This window comes from Zonotrichia albicollis, chromosome 14 (assembly GCF_047830755.1).
Source record: "Zonotrichia albicollis isolate bZonAlb1 chromosome 14, bZonAlb1.hap1, whole genome shotgun sequence".
Taxonomy (NCBI): Eukaryota; Metazoa; Chordata; class Aves; order Passeriformes; family Passerellidae; genus Zonotrichia; species Zonotrichia albicollis.
This window is the reverse complement of record NC_133832.1, coordinates 9,810,688-9,827,972: the sequence shown is the minus strand read 5'-3', so window position 1 is coordinate 9,827,972 and position 17,285 is coordinate 9,810,688. Positions and strand designations below refer to the sequence as shown.

At 39.8% G+C, this 17,285-nt stretch overlaps 1 protein-coding gene across 6 annotated transcripts in view; it reads left to right on the top strand.

Moving 5' to 3' along the window:
* The window catches only part of VBP1 (VHL binding protein 1), a 40,995-nt gene that overhangs the window by 14,218 nt on the left and 9,492 nt on the right, over positions 1-17,285 (top strand). The window contains exons 9-22 of one of the 6 annotated variants that reach the window (XM_005484460.4): positions 1,760-1,845; positions 2,909-3,032; positions 3,677-3,813; positions 4,113-4,216; positions 5,078-5,224; positions 5,669-5,728; positions 5,836-5,946; positions 6,620-6,736; positions 6,854-6,884; positions 7,375-7,495; positions 9,403-9,426; positions 9,555-9,611; positions 9,936-10,043; positions 10,605-13,428. In XM_005484460.4, the coding sequence (XP_005484517.3) occupies positions 1,760-1,845; positions 2,909-3,032; positions 3,677-3,813; positions 4,113-4,216; positions 5,078-5,224; positions 5,669-5,728; positions 5,836-5,946; positions 6,620-6,736; positions 6,854-6,884; positions 7,375-7,495; positions 9,403-9,426; positions 9,555-9,611; positions 9,936-10,043; positions 10,605-10,619 (1,242 nt within the window). In that variant the 3' untranslated portion in view covers positions 10,620-13,428. Of the gene's footprint in view, positions 1-1,759; positions 1,846-2,908; positions 3,033-3,676; positions 3,814-4,112; positions 4,217-5,077; positions 5,225-5,668; positions 5,729-5,835; positions 5,947-6,619; positions 6,737-6,853; positions 6,885-7,374; positions 7,496-9,402; positions 9,427-9,554; positions 9,612-9,935; positions 10,044-10,604; positions 13,429-15,808; positions 15,968-17,285 lie in introns of those variants that run through there. The other 5 variants (XM_014265261.3, XM_005484461.4, XM_074551535.1 and 2 more) reach the window with 5 other exon arrangements.

Sequence of the window (17,285 nt, the reverse complement as noted above, 5' to 3'; positions counted from 1 at the left end):
TAATATTGCCACTTTTGCCTGTTTCTGTGAAGAAAATTTCCTTTGTAGGTGCCCTGTTGATGTTGCTTTCTGCTAATACCTGTTCTTGTATTTCATGAACATAACTTGGTCGTTTCCCTCTGTATGGATGTTAGTCTGTCTTGTGTTTTGGGGGGTGGGGGATGGAGGTGAATAATGAAATACAGCCTTTCTCAAGTCAGTGGCTGGATTAGCCCAGGTATAATGTCTGATATAAAACTGTCCTGTTCCCTCCAAGTCTGATGTTTTGTGGGCTATCTGCAATAGTGAGAAAGTTCAGAGGAGGTTACTGGATTGTTTGGTTTAGTTCTTGTGGTTGAGGGGGTTGTTCAGAGGGTTTTAAAAAAAGTAAAAGAGAATATGCATTTCCATACAAATAAGTTTGAGTGGATTTGGGAGGAAAAAAATACGAGGAGAAGCTTTCTGGAATTAGGGCATGGTCTCCTGTTACTAAGATTATCTAAGCAGCTGTGCCATGCAATGCCTTTTGCAAGCTCTTGTGCCTCCTGAAAGGTAAAAGCATGGGGAGGTTTGGATTGATTTGGGTTATTTTTTGTTTTGGTTTTTTACTTGTTGTTTTGGTTTTTTGGTTTGGGTTTTTTTGTCCCTGATACCTTTCCAAATGGTTATTTCAAAATGTCCCCCTTGGGATTTAGCTGTCTGGGTCGAACGCTGAATTTATTCATGACCTGGGGTGAGGTGACTACACTGTCTTAGCTTACCTTGCTCTACTTTAGAAATATAAGCTCAGGTCTTCAGTTTGAGACAAGCAGTTTTATCGGATTATTTTGATTGTTTGTGTGTTTTGTTTTTTTTTTTCCATCTCTGAATTAATCTAGCTTGAATTTGCCTTCAATGAAAGTGGGAAAGGTAGAATTGTGCCCAGTATTTCAGAGGAGCTTGCCTGCCAAAGCCTTGTGTGAACAATATTTTCCTCTTTCCAGGAAATGCCTTGTTCTAGCTTTTGGTACAGAAGGGCTAGCAAGGGCAAGTTTATTTTTCCTCCAAACAATGCCTGTTATATCTGTTCTACCTCCTGAAAGTTGGCAAGTGGTAAGAGAGGCTTAATGTCTCTGAAACCCTGCCAAGTGAGGAGGACTGAGCTGGCAAATAGATTTACATTTTAGAGGTACATTCCCTTCATCTAAATCTGTAGGATTTCTTTCACTTAGAATAATTGAGTTGGTTTATTGTACAGTTACATGTTGAATAGCTACTCAATCTGCAGTAGTGTCCTTGGGATCAGATTGGATTTGATTCCCTGTTTTATCAAACCTAACATCCTGCTGTTGTCAGGTGTTTCTACTGCAAGCCTTTGACTGCAAATATTTGAGTGGAGAGTCACTGGGTTTTTGTTGTTACTTGGGAAAATATATTAAAAATGCCAGGTCTTTGTCTGTGGACTTGTGTGAGTTTAAGGGAGTAGTGCTTCATCAGCTTGGGTTATTCATTTAATTCTAACACAGCAAATACTGTTGCCAAAACCAAGAATCTGACTTGCATGCACAGAAGCAGAGCCACTGTGGGGAATCCTTCCCTCCTGCCCCTGTGATCCCACTCCTTTTAAGGAACCCCCACTGAGTAGATGGAATTTGGGTGTGTAGGATGGCAGCAAAACCCAAAGGCGGCATTGCTGATGTGCGAGATTTTTGTTTGGTTTTCTCACCAACTAAAAACAATCTGTGTACTAAACAACGATGTGTTGATAGAAGCAGTGTTTTGTAAATACTTTTAATTTTAGGCACCCAGCAGCTTGCTGGAGGCACTGGAACAGCATTTGGCTTCTGTGGAGGGAAAGAAAACAAAGGAAGTCTCTGCTGCCAGCAGGTGAGCACCCAATGAATTACAACAGTGCCCGTACTTAAGATCTGCCAGTGTCATTCTACCAATTCTCAGGATTCAGTCATGTGCTATTCTTGATTTTTATTTATGAATCTTCCTAGAGATATAAATGAAGCATCTAGTGAGTAATAGTCTGATAGCTTAGCCACATTTGAAATATTGGTATGTCTGCCTGTGTCTCAGATGGACTTCTGATTATGCTCTAATAAACCACTGAGCTGAGATCTTGTATATTACTCATTTTAGCTTCTACTTTTTTGAAGTCCTTTGACTTGTAACATTTATAAGGTGTTTGGATTTTGATACTCTTCTTACCCGAGATAGGATGGTATTTATCTGAATTGTTATTGTTTGTATAATCATGGTCTACCTCTCAGACCATGAATTTATCTTAACCTTCTCCTAAAAGTTCTTCAGCCCCTCTTCAGAATAGCCAAATTAGTTTAGATGGGTTGTGCTGAAAGAAATTGTTGTTCTTTCTGTCAAGTACAGTATCAGTATGAATGAAAATATTTCTGACTGAATAATGAGAGATCTCTTTTGGCATAGACTTTGTCCCACAGAAACTTGGTAAATATTGATAAATGTATCAGGCTGAGCTGTGTTCCCAATTTACTGTCTTTCCCCTCAGATGATTTTTTTCAAGGATCTAAGGATTCACTGCCACAATATTCTGTTCCTGTGTATAATCATGTGCTTTCTTTGCTGTTACACAGTGTACAAACAAACTTTCTGTGCCTCTGACATTAGAATAACATTCCAGTCTAGTCTAGATAACTTTAAAGAGGAAAGACAACTGCTGTGTTCCACATTTTCCTGTTCCTACCTGCTGAAACTCGAGGGAGTCACTCTGTGCACTTGTGCCTCTGTCACCAAACTGGTTTTGGGTGTCTGCTCTTGTGTACCAGAGAGTAAAGGAAAAAGTGACTGGGAAAGAGGATGATACACGACTAGATAAGGCACTTGATGATCAAACGGAGTGATGTATACCTGACTGTGGGTTTTTAAATATTTTAATAATATTTTTAAAAATTCTTGCTCCTTTTAGAGCCAGTGCCCTCTCCAGTGCTGTTTCCACACTTGCCAATACAGGAATGTCCTTCAGCAGAATGGATGAGAAAGAAAAGCAGCAGGCATTGGAGGAGGAGCAAGTTAGACTGCAGGCACTTAAGGTAGGATGTTTTTATCAAGTTTAGTATTCAAAGATTTTTTGTAGCTGGATAAATAGTGAATGGTGATGAAGTTTGCAAGGTCACTCAGTGTTTAATGTGAGGAGTGTGAGCTGTGTAAAACAAACACCTGTGCTTTGACCAGTGCTTGAAAAATGCAGTGAACATATCTAGAAGTAGTGAGGGATGTAAACCTGAAATTAATTTGAACAAGGCTGTTACATTGCTACATTATTATTGGGTTGCACCTTGTCATGCTGAACATCTGAATTGGACCATGAAGGGACTCATGAAATAGGGAGATGAGCCTTCCTGAACAAAGGTCCATTGAGCTGTTTCTCTGAGTGACTGTGGAAGGAACCTGGAATGTGTAGCTTGACTAGAAGTGATTTACTTCTAAGCAGATATGGATTAAAAAATAATTATTTAAAACATCATGTCTCATCTTGACTTTTATGTACTTTTGTTAAGACAAACACCCTTATCTCTAACTTCAGTTATTTTTCTGTTTTTAGGACTTTACAGAAGACAAAATGTTTTTTTTATTAAGACCGTAATTAAAATTTTCTTCTTTGTAAAGGTCTCCAGGACTGAAATGTTAACAAATTAATAAGACTAAAATGCCAACTGTCTCTCTTACCTTGCAGGAGCAGCGATTAAGAGAAATCTCTGTAGTATCAAATTCCACTTCCACATCAGCATCCCCAAGCACTTTATCAGGAAAAAGTGTGAATACCACTGTAGCTGTTGATCTCTTTGCTGCACCAGCACCCACAACAAATAGGTGAGAGATACTTTGCTTTCCAAAAGAAACAGAAATTACTGCACTGACCTGTAGCTCCACAATCAACTGCAACACTGTGATCCTGGTTACCTCTCAGGTACCTTTTGCTGATGTTTTCTTGGTGTACCACAGGAATTTTGTCAGTAAGTGCTTAATTACCAGTTTGTTGTGTCACTGTTGTTGATGGGCTGTTAGCAAATAAGAGAAAATGAGATTGGTAGGAGTGTTCATAAAAGCAAGAATGCAATGCCTGTTACATATCTTTATATTATTCTCTCTGTCTCTCATTTCTTATCCAGCATGCCCAACCTTTCTAGTGATCTTTTTGATCTTCAGCCTGCATTTGTTCCAACTGTGCAAAGTACTCCAGCTATATCAACATCAGCAAGCAATGCTTGGGGAGGTGAGCTCATACCTTGATTTGACTGTCTAAATGATAAGGGAATTCTTAGAATACAAGGTTCATACTTAATTGAATCTGCATCTTAAACCTTAACTATTTTGCATCCAAACATTCATAACAAAATATGAAGTAAATAATCTGAAAATTCTGACCAACTTCCTTGAACACATAGCATTAGTGTTGATGGAACAAAGGAGCAGAACTGTTCAGTAAAGGGGACAGGGAAAAGAAATCTAACTCAAGATCTAAGTTTAAAAACACTGGCAAATAAAACCTTAGCAGCTGTAACTGAGAAGCTCCTGGAATAGTGTTTCCGTTTAATTAAGCAATATTTAATAAACTTCTCATTTAAAAGGTGTTGGTAATTTCAGAGTTCTTGTAAAAAAGCTGTGGACCCCAGTTTATTCACCCATCCTTACAAAGAATGGTCAGGTTATAGATGTCAGAGAAATGGCTTAAATGCCAAAAGAAGGCAGTGATAACACCATGGTAAATGTTAGTATTTTAATAGGTGGAATTGATACTCTCATATGGTATTTAAAAGGTAGATTATTGAAGCCAAAAATGTAGTATCTAACTTCTTTGATATATGTTCTGTCATTCTCCCCTTCCCACCTTATGTCAATACTAGGATTATTTTCCCTAAACAGAGCTGTTAAGATTTTTATCTGAAACTAAAACTTTGTATCTAAGATTTGTCTTTAGATAATATCTATCTAAGATTTGTATCTAACTTTGATCAATAGGTAGAATATTTACAATTTGACTTTGTCTAGAGATTCTCATATTCAATCATTCAGTCTGTTTTTCTTTTCCATTATTTGTACTCTGTATTCTTTCCTTCACTTCTGCATCTGAAAGGTCCTTTCTCGTCTTCAAATGGTTGTGTTGGTTCTCCACCTCATCTGGACATCTTTGACATGAAGCCAGTTGAAGAAGCTGTAAAATCTGCCACCCCTTTCATCAATTCTTCTTTTTCCTCCAAACAAACAGTGGAACTATTTAGTGGTAACAAAACCAAACCCCATATAATTTATTTGCAAGTGGAGGTGATAATGCTGATAATGTGGGCCATGTAATCTTTTTGTGCTATGTGCCAATCTTCACTTTTTATTAACAAGTGAAAATGGTGCATTAATTCCAGGTGTAGTAAATTATATGTTTCCTTAAATGTTTATTTCTGTAGTTGAAATAAACTGTTATTTTGTTCTGCTTGCCCAGTCTAGACTTCCTAAGACCTGCAGCTGATATTTTTCAAACTGCAGCCTCCTTTCTCTTTTGTAATGGGGAATGCAGGAGTTACTTGGCTTTTTATATCTGTAAAATAGAAAAAAAAAAAAACTTTTTATAGTAGTAAAATTTCCTAATTTTTAACTGCAGACTTAATTGTTGGGTTCCCTCTTCCTTTTTCTCTTTAAAACTGATCTTATTTTCTTCTCTCTTTTTGCAAAGATGATTTTAGTGGTCATAAACCAACATATGCTTCTGTGTATCATCCTGTGACTGTTGATGGTAATTGGATTTTTTTTTCTTTCCATTTTTTAAAACTTTCTGGCTTCACTAGAATGAATTATATTACTTCATGGGTGTATTTCATTACTCTGCTTTTTTTTTTTCAGGTTTTCCTCTTCATTCAGCTTCTCCCAGTACTGCCTCTTCAACAATTAATGTGGATTTTGATGCTGTTTTTGGAGGAAAATCTACAGCACCAGAGTACAGGACTGCAAGTGGTAAAAACTACCTTATGACTAATTTATACCCTACAGGCAAAAATTGCTTAACAATTTAGCATAATTGCTACTGCAGTTGGAAATGTATTAACTTATATATTTGCAAGGTGATTATGAGTTGATAAGAGGCAACCAGTTCAATTGTTAGTTATTTACTTTGAAATTAGCTTGGACTGATTTCATTCTCTGTGTAATAACTCTTTCCTCTCTCTCTGGGGGAACAAACTTTGGCTGTGGCCCACTGGATTCTCCTCATGGGTAAGCTCATGTTCATTTTTCTTCTGTGCTTTCTCCTGATACATGGTGATGATTTCCCTCTGATTCCATCCAGAGGCACAGCACTTGCACAAGTGCAGAACTGGTTGTGTGTGTTTCTTGAAGAATACCTGAGTTAGAGTCTTTCTCTTCTGTGTAGCAAAGTATTGTTAAAATACAGTTAAAGATTCTTTTAGATTAGTAGGTACAATATACTATTCCATAAAAAATAAGAAGTTATACTATACTTCTGTCCAAGTCTTAAATAATTCCATAATGTTGTACCTTCACATATACTCAATTTAGTGCTCTGTAAAGAAAATACCTCCCTGGCCTATATATGTCATTTATTAAATGTAGTGTAACCATTTTGGTAACAGTTGCTTTTATTTTCTTTGTTTAGGTTTTAACTTTCTAGATGATGTATTGCAACCCACAGTACCACCACAAAATCAAAAAGGCACTGTAGCCAGCCAGCAAAGTGGAAAAATTCTAGCAAATGACCTTGATTCTTCACTTGCAAATCTAGTAGGAAGTAAGTGTGAAGCTTTTAAAATTTACTTTCCCATTTTTACTAAAAGCAAAATAAGCTTTTTTTTCTCCTCTCAAATTAAAATGCTTAAGGATTTTGTCTGCTTCTTTTCCCTGATAGATCTTGGCTTTGGAGGAACTCCATCCAAAAAGTAAGTATATGTATGCATATATATGTACTTAGAATATTCTCAGGTGACTATTTAACAGTCTTTGGCACTAACATGGCACGAATTTCATCTCTTGAAACAATCCAAAATAACTGAGAAGTGCATTGGCACAGTGTGTTTGTGGTTAGTCAGCACAATGTGGCCAACCTTAGCTTTTAAAGAAAATCACTTTAATTAGTTTTGCAATTGCTGTATTTTTATTGAAGTATTTTTATGTTTATGAAACACTATAAAAGTTACATCAAACTCCAGTTAATCATTAAATGCACAGTGCAACACCTTTAACACAAACAGAAGCCCCAGAGTTCATGCTTACTGGAGAAGAGATACATAAGTAATTACTGAAATTCTGAGTGCTTCTTCATAGATTTCAGCTGTGTGCATGCATTAAGGGATGTTTGGGTTTCCTGTCATGTTGTTTTACTGTAGCTGTTGCCTCTCCATGAAAACTAACACCATGGCTTCATTTTAGATCAGATATGCAGTGGTCTCAGCCTACAGAGAAAAAACTTACTGGTGGAACAAACTGGCAAGCAAAAACAAGCACATCAACCACGTGGACCCCAACTCCCTTACCCACTATTCCACACATGGTAATTTCTGTACTGTGAAATCACACTTCATTCTAGCAAATGCTGCTTCTCTGCTTGCATTCACTTCAAATTAAATTTAATTTTAAAATTCAAAGGCATTTGATACAAGACTGGGGGTAGCAGGGAATGCTTGCAGGATCATAGGATATTGCTGAATGAGGTAGAGATTTTAGCATTATTTATTTCCCCTCACTGAAAAACTTGTCCATTAAGGGCTTACATCTCAAGTGAAGGGTGGATTACCTGTCTGAGTTCATAAATTCTTTTGGGATTGAAACAAATCATCTCAGTCCAGAAAATTCCTGATGTGCATGTTTGAGATGCTCCCATTCCCCCTGACACGCAGATGTGCACGCAAAAACTCACCTTGAAGAATCCAAAGAATGTGTTTTAAGGACAAAACTGCAGTTCCTTGCAGTCTTTGCTCCTTTCTCAGTTTTATCATGAAACACTGCTGCAACCCCTGCAAGGCACCCCAATAATGAGGTCAAGCAGCACTTTGGACTTTTGATAATGCTCAACAGCAACTTCATATTTTTAACACAGTAGAAAATGTTGAGTGTATCTTTTATAGTTATTTAAATGAAGAGTTTTCATTTCTAGGAGGAGTATTTGTAGGCAACTGACTTTTCTATGATTTAAGAAGATTTTTCAACTGTGTTATATTCATAGAAATATGAATCACTTCTAAAATAGGGCTCTTAGAGGGAAGTAGATGTTCATCTCAGTTACACAGACAACTGGGATAATTACCACATGTCCTGTGAATTTTGGACTGCTGTCTGACTTAATTTTGCGATAACCATAGTTTTGCCTTTAATGCCTCTTTTCCTTGTCTTATGACTATGCTCATTCAGAATTAGAGAAGTTGAATGCAGTATTAAATCCAGTATTGAACTCAAAAATGAAACCAAAAAATTTGGTGAGAGGGCACAGTTGTATTGCACTCTCATGTGAAATTTTTTTGAGACCATACAATCTCTCTATCCCCTCTAGGTGCTCTAGAATGTGTTGTTAGAGTGCTGATGCATTTTTATTTTTGGAACATAGAGGATACCTTAGTACCCATTGATCACTGTGGATTTAAAGTTATGTTTTATTTCATATGTTCATCAGGTCTAAGCATTTAACTGTTTTATGCCAGGTGTCTGGTCATGCATTTTCCTGGAGCTTCAAACAATTACTGATGTAAAGATCTAGCTCAGCTCTGAGCTCTTTAAAATGTGTGTCCCAGAAGTGCAGAGTGCAGTGTCCTGGCTGGCCTGTGGCCCTCAGAGCTCACCCTCCAATTCATGAACCACTGCATCCTGTCCCATAGCCAGGGGTTTAACCAGCACCTGGGATTCAGTGGATTTAGCACAGCTTCACACAGCATGGCCTTAGGAATCACATCAATTGCTGGGCTGTGAATGTAACCTGATATAAGGCTAAAAATGCTCTTCATTTCTCTTTTGTCATATTGTGACATGTGCTGATATCAGATGTTAGTATGTGGGCAACACCAACCTGACTAAACATCTGCTGCTATTCAGTTCCTAAACCAGATGGTCACTGGCTTTCTTGGCTTTTTTCCTATGCCCTTCTCCAATAATGGGAGGAAGAAGGAGCATTGCATGCCATGCCCTCTGAAAGCTTCTCACACGCATGCTTGTGCAAGCAACATGCTCAAATCTGGCTAGGTGTAGTAAAATTCCTAATTTTGCTGTAAATTGTACTAGTGGTAACTTTCTAAGCTTATTAATTTATGTTACTGTCGTTGCACTTTTTTTCCCCACACTTTAATGGTTTTAATAAGTGAGCATAGTTAAAAACTGTTATGGTACTGGACTTGAATCCATCCCTTAGTTAGAATTTCCAGCATGAATACCTATTAAATAATTTTCTATCTTATCCTTTTGCTATGCCAGAATGGAGTACACTATCCTGCATATGTAAGTCAATTTCTTGCAAATACATTGGTTATTTTTAGTACTGAAAAATACGTAGTTTTCAAAATTCTGTATGTCTATTACTAAGTTTGCATGAGTTTCTCTGAAATTTAAAATTTTCTTGTTTAAAGGTACCTGCTCCTATCACATACCCATTGACCACACCTCAAGTGCCTGTATATGGAATGGTAAGAAGCTTGATTTGTTTTGAGTTCCTGAAAACTGAGTTGTCTCTACCAGTGGGTTTCATGTCATGAATTATGATGTTCAAACCATCCTGCACGTTACATGTGTTGGCAATAGTGTGTGAAATCTGGTATGTTTCTCATACTGCATTGACAGAGATGACTCTGGGGTTGATATGGCAGTGGTTTTTAAAAGCTTTGACTTTATTCTCTGTGTGTGTCTATATTTTTCTTTTCTACTATACTTCAAATGCAAAAAGATGTATCTTGTGGAAGTAGTTTGCATTTTATATATTTAGTTTTGTGGGGTTTTTGTTTTTCTCACAGGTACCTCCTCAGGTTGGAGCTGCTCCTTTGATGGCACCCCAGACAATGATGTACACACAGCCTGGTCTAAGGCCAACAAATCCTTTTGCACCTGTTTCTGAAACTCAGGTGAGCAGTGCTCTTTAATCTTGCTAATATTGAAACTTCAGCCCTGCAAACACAACCAAAGGCTTCATGAAAGGCTGCAGGTGTATTTCTGCATGTGCAAGTGAGGGCTTCCCCAAGGGCAGCAGTTTTTTCTGGTGAGGAGACAAATTCAGGTGATGGAATTGCAGGAAGCAAGGAAGAAAATCAAAATCAGATTTTTACTTCTCACTGTTTCAGTATTAAATAAACAGGAGTGGTGAAGGTATGTAGGTTTTATTTTCCCTATGACATTAGCTGGATACTTGATTTAGTCATGCTGACCAGAGCAGTGCTGGAAGCTTCTTCAAGGATCAGGTGATGTGGGAGGGGAAAAGGCATGGACAAGAGATCATTCAAGCTGGAGAAACTGTACTCTTGTCATCCAAATACATTGGTCTTAATATTCTTTGGAGTTTTTTTAAGTGCCAAAGCCTATAGACTTAACTTAAAAGTAACAAAGCAGCCAAATAGATTCTTTATTCTAAAACACTGGGAAAGTGTTTGTTACGTAAGTGGCATTAATACATAATCTTTGTTTCACAGATACAGTTTATGTAGAACCACCAAAGCAACAAGATGTGACAACAACCAAATACTGGTAAAAAAGAAAAGACTGAATTTCAATCTTTCCATGATGTATTCCTGAACAGGGCAACTGCTTATTCCCTGTATAATACAATATTATTTTGAACTGCAATGCTTTAGAGATTCTTGTTTATAACAGTCACTGCAGTGTGAAGTCATGTTTGTTTCCTGATTTATTTTTTTCTTTTTAACTGCTCAGCAGAAAACTGTATTTTTATTGAGGTTGACTCAGAAGGTGCAAGCTGGATTACCATGTTCAAAATCAAGGAGAAGGTTACATGATTGCTCTACAACCTTAATCATCAGTGGATTACCTTAGGAATTGACTGAGAATGTCAAGTTATTTATTTTATTCATAAATTCTGTGGCTGCTGTAACCAAGACACAACACAAAATCAAGTTGAGCAATAAAATTTTTATGTGCTCTAATAAATACTCTGATAGAGCAATGCTTGCATTATCATAAGGCCAACATTGTGTGAAATCAGACAGCTTTTTCACAGTAGAATAACTTATAGTAATTTGCAAACTTTAAATGTGAGTTTGAAATGCTGTGAATCATCAAGACACATATTACACAGACATAGTAAAAATAATAAATTGCTCCATTGGTATGTCAGTATTACAGGGCTAAGTAAAAAGAGCCAGCAGCTGCGAGGCTGCAAGTGTGTGATGGACATGGGGAAATGAGTGTTCCAGAACAGCTCATGCAGCTCCAGCAGCTGCACTTCCCAGGTCCCTTCTGTGCAGGTGGCACCTCCCAGGGGCCCAGGGGAGCCAGGGTCTGTCGGTGCCCCAGCCCTGCCCCACTCTGAGAGCCTTGCTGATAACTGCAGAGAGGCAGGAGAGCCAACTCTTCTTTCTAAAGTCCATTAGGTCAAAATACTCAAAGCCTGCAGTCATGCTGACACTCATGAACTGGCAACTATTTTGAAATTATCCAGCTGTAGAGAATAGCTTGTGCTTCTTTTTTGGAATAAGAACCTAGTTGTAAACCATATAAAAATAATTATTTTTAAATGTGTAAATACATGTAAACTTTTAGATAGTTGTTTCTTTGATGCTGCAGTAATCTTTTTCTTCTGTAGTAATTTCAATGTAAAAATGCTATGTTTCTTTGGACTCTTTTTGAGAGGAAAATCTTTAAAATCAACTAATTTATGAAATATTGCTGTTCACAATGGGTCAGATGTGTACAGACTTCTGGAACATATTTTGTACTTAAGAATCTTCCTCCAGAACTGAAATTGGCTATAAAAATGCCTTATCTTGTATTTTTCACTGTCTGATAAAAAGTGATAGCATTAAAAAAACCATTAATTATAATTAAGTAGATAAAAGTGGGAACCTTTCCTCCAGAAGTTTTGTGGCAAAATGCAATGAAAAGCTCTCCTGTGAAATTGCTTCTAATAATGATTAATATTAAAGCTGAGTTTTCTATTGTTACAATAGACCTCCAGCATAGTATGTCTTCTATCTTTTGGGAGAGTCTGTAATTGCAGAAATATCTCTCACTCTTGCCATAAATGCAGATAGGCCTGAGAATCTTGTCAAACTCTCCTGTAGAGAACGTCTAAATAAAGCACATTCCTCAGAGTGAGAACAACCCTTCTATTTTTCAAAATGCTTAATTCTGTCCAAAGAGTGCAAAAGTAGTATTTCTTAACCCTATGGTAAATATTTTGCCAATGAATCAATACAAAAGTAGCAAAATAAAACTCCTCTCCTCAACCCTTGAAATCCGTAACTGCTGATTTCCTGGAAATGAAACCTTGCAGAAATTTAAAACTCAGTATTCCTTGATGTATATTGATTTTGAAAGGATTTGGACTCAGTAGTTTAATGCTCAAGTTTGAATTACAAAGGGCTTCAAGCTTTAATCCACCTTTATTGGGTTGAACAATTGTACAATTTTAAGCCAATGAGTTCTTCAGTGCCTATAGTTGCCCTCCACATGCTGAGGGAATAGATGCCATTTAGAATGGGTCGTTGTGTTGAGGGGACTGTTTATTTAAAAAATAGTGAATTCCATAGATTCATTCAGCAGTCAAAAGTCTTGTGTTCAAATTAGATCAGTCCATGTAGTTATAAATGTCTGGGCATTAATGGCAGAAGTGAGAGTGCTACAGGCAGGCAGTTCCTAGCACTGTAAGCTGTTGGGTCTCTTTCTTATACTGAGTTGTATAAGTAATAACACATTATTTTAATAAAATATGCAAATAAATGCCTGGCAAGCAGTATATATTTGTTATAACTTTATTTCAGAGCATTCTGAATATCTGAAATATACCTGGCTCAGAAATGGATTTAGTACTGGATAACAGCTTGCACTACTTCTGATTTGCTCTGATCTTTTAATGGTTCTTTTGGTCTGCTTTCTTATAGCAAAGCTGTCTGATACCAACTTATTAGTATTAAAAAAGGAGAAACAGCCACAAAGTATGTTTTAAGAACTTTATAACCTACCTTCTTTTGTTGCTTTGAAACACAGCTTACAGCTTGATCCTTGTGAAGCAAGATCACTTTGTACCTTGTCTCTGCACACAAGTGCACAGGACTGGGTTTTGCCCAACTCTTTCTTGTGCATATGTTGGAACACACAAAATGGCAGAGTATGTGTTTAAATAACATACATGAGAAGTGAAAACCAAGGACTTAAGATGCTGTCAAGGCTTTTATGGCTGTTCTCCACAAAAAAAACCCCACTTTGAACACCAGGGTTGTTCTTGAGGGTGACTGTACCAGCCTGCAGAAACTGCTAACAGCAGTTGTGAGGAGTGAAGAGACATGTATATAAATGTGATTTTTCTTCTGACTCGTTGGATCACAGTCATGTTCTGAATACTTCAGGAAGCTGATGACTAAGATGTCTCTCCATGTTTGTCTGAACAAGGAGGAAGACTTTGATTTGTGCTGTACACTTTGCATTATTGTACTTTAGTGGGTCACTTGAGCCTCACTGTTGGGAGCTGGTGCTGCTACAGGCAGGCTGTCATGGAACATGCATTGGATGGCTTCTGAGGGACTTGGGAAAGGTGGATTGTGTGAGGCCTCTTGGACTTGAACATGTACCTCTAAATAACTGGGGTTTTCTAATGATCTCTAGATATAGTTTGACTTTGCCTCCAAGAAGTTACTGATTTTTTTAAAATAAATTTTGGGCATGTGTACTAGAAAAATCTGTTCTGTGCACATAGTAGTGGAATATTTGTAGGTAAAATAACAAATGGACTTTTGTTGAAGAAAAAAACAAAGCAAACAGCAAAAACCACACACACAAAAGTAACAACAGAACTTCTGACTACAAGATTGAATACAGGGTGTATCTATCCCCAGATGGATATTTTGATGTGTGGCAGGGATGGGGGGGAGGGGGTTACAATTAGAATAGTATGCACTGTGGATCGGTGCTTAATTTGTACATAAAAAGGAAAACTTTGTTTGGGGTAGTTTGTATTGTAAGGATAACATCTAAAGGCACTGTATCAGTCATTTATTTCCATTGAAAAGATTATATTTTTGAGCAATGGAAACTGTACATGTTATCATTTATACATTACTGATAGCTAGGACTATAGAATACCTGTTGCTATGACTCTGAAGATGTATCTGACCTGTCATTGATCTGTACATTTCTGCATCACTACTTTATGCAGATTCTCATGACCATCTATTTAAAGAGATTGTAGTAACTGGTACAGTTACAACAGGAATTGTAACGTCAAATCTTTCAGTATATCTCAGATGTGTATCCTTGTGATTAAGCTTAATCCTTTACCAAATGTTTGGCTGGAATCTCATCTTGGAGCAATGACAAAATAGGTGCTGGAACAGATTTCCCTCACCCCAACCCACACTTTATTTATTTAATAGGTCTTGTTTTGTATGTTATGTTTTCTCCCATAACAGGTTTGTGCCTTTTATTGGATATTTATTTAAAAGGAGCTATGATAATTTAGGTTGCTTTTTTTCAGATGTATTCTTGTACAGATGTTCCTTTCTGTGAGTTCCTTCATTTTATAAGAATACAGAATGTGTGGAAAATATACTAGCCACAAACTGGAAAAAAATCTAAGGATTTATGTTCTATGAATTTTTTAAAAAATAAGCCTAAGCACAAGACTGGCTGTGTTGATATTTTAATTGTGGAACTTCACAATTTGTTAATATGCAAATTGTTCATTTTTTAAAAAACTGCTCATATCCACATATTTGATGAAACAGGTTTTGGAAAAAAATAAACTTTGTCATATGCAAGGCATGTGTGTATGTGATCATTTTTTGTCTTCTCAGGCTTAAGGCTTTCTATAATGCCTATAAGCCATGGCTGAATTAAGGTGTGTAATTGGCTTGTTCCAGCTCTGTGTTTACATTGGAGCAGAGAAGGCTCCAGGGGCACTGTGAGCCTTGGCTGGGTTTGCCTGGAGCTGGGTTCATTCCCAGCCATCATCATTCCAGCGGTGTGGAGGGTCTGCACAGGGTAAGGACAGGGAGGTGCTGCAGCTGCTTCTTCTTTCTACAGCAGAACACTCTATTTTTAATAGCAGTGTTTTTGTTTCTTTAGCTTTCAGAGATCTGTTTTCACTTGTGAGCTTGGACTATTTAGTTCATTCGTGCTGGTCTCATCTCAGAGCTGAGGCCCGGGCAGCAGCGATGAGCTGTGGGCTCGGCCGGGCTGCGGTGAGCCGGCTGTGAGGCAGCAGCCTGTGCGTGTGAATGCAGGGCAGACATTACCGCTGATCCTTTAGGAATGGTTACTGTAGATTGTTAAAGGCATTGCTCCTGTTTGCTCTATTTGGCTTGTCACGCTGCGGGAGAGGCAGAGCAGCTGCGCTTAGAAACAAGGGCGCTTCCTCCGCAGGCAGAAGCACAGGGTGGGTCAGGCAGCATCTCCTTCCCGGGATAGGGCAGGCAAGGCGCTCACAGCCCCGGCCACCCCAGGCAGCCCCCGCTGCCGGAACCTCCCTTTCACAGCGGATCCTTTCCTTTCACACCGGAGCCGCCCCTTCCTGCCGGAGCCTTCCCTTTCACACCGGAGGCTCCCCCTACATAGTGGAGCCCGCCCCTCTCTGCCGGATCTTTCCCTTTCATAGTGCAGCCTGCCCCTTCCTGCCGGTGCCTTCCCTTCCTGCCCCGCCCCCTCACGCTGCTGGGCCAATGGGCGGTGTCCGCGCCCCGCTCGGCGCTGACGCGATGACGCCGGTGGCGCACGCCGCGCATGCACCGTCCGTTCCCAAATGGCGGCGGCCGGAGGCAGCGAGGCGGCGGCAGCGGCGGGCGGGAAGCGCGGCCCGCTCGGCATCCCCGAGGCGGCGTTCGTGGTGAGCGGGCCCGGCGAGTGCGGCTGGGCAGCCCTGGGGCGGGGTTCCTTTGGAAGGCTCCGGGCAGTGGGGCTGGGCATCCCCGGGGCGGCGTTCATGCGGTGCGGGGCCGAGGGGTGGGGGCTGCGCTCCGCCAGCCGGGCCCGGCCCCGTGAGGCGGCACCGCGGCGGGCGGGCGGTACCGGGGATGAGGGCGGCGGAGGCCCTGCACGGCCTCAGTCCGGGCCTTTTCCCGGGTGATCGCCCTGTTCCATCCCGAGCCGCCCGCGTTCAGCAGTGCCGCGTTATTGCACTGCCGGTGAGCCCCGTGAGGGGAGAGCCCTCCGCCCGCACCGGGCGGGGCACGCCTGGCCGCCCCTGCTGCATGGATAACGTGCCCTGCTCCGAACACCTTCCCGTGCAGCTTCCTCTCTTAATCAGGTTCTGCACTGCTGAGGAGATTCACTTTTCAGAAGCGCTTGTGTGTTCTTGAAAACCAGCAAATGTGTATCTTTGGAAAACAGGCCGAACTTGTTTATTCAGCTTTGAAAACTGATGTACCGAGGGTTTAATGATTTTATTGAGGGGTTGAAAAGCAGGAATCGATGACTGTGGCAGTGGCATCATCTCACAATCATCTCTTGTCCACTTTGAGTTCACTCTTGGTACACAGTCTTGATTGCTGTTTTATTTCCTTTGATCAATAACTATTGATCACAGTGGCTGTACCTAGCTGCCTTGGGGATCTTGGGAAGTGTTGGATCTCTGCCCCATCTGATACAACTGCTTTTATAGACATAAATTTGTTTGACTTGTATTTTGATGTTTCTAGATGCAGTGCTCATACTGCTGCTGTGTCTTGTCTGGGCATAGGACCTGACCAGACAGGTGCAGTGCATTTACTTCCAGTAATCCAGTTCCTCCTTTTTCTTTAAGGTTTTTTAACAATAATTAGGATCTGGCAAATCCTTACTGGGCTGGAAATACATTGCTTCTTCCCGCTAACTTCCTTCCATGCCTCATGAGAGACCAGCAAAGATGAGAGTGAAAGGGAAGGGCCATGTCTTCAGCTGCCCTGCAAGACCTCACTGATCCTGTGGTCTCTGCTGACTCTGCAGTCAGGGTGGCCACCCTGGCAGGAAGCAGGACACAAACAGCCTCAGCAAACACTCTAAGGGCATCTGTCACATCCCTCATCCCGTGCTGGTGGCTGCCTCTGTAGCTGCTGCGTTTGGCTCCATGTAGTTTCCTTTCAGTACTGTGTCTGAAGTATTTTGTGTGCTGTATCACGTGGCTCCAGGAGTACTGGGGCTGTGCCTGAGTCCTGTGCTTCTCTTCA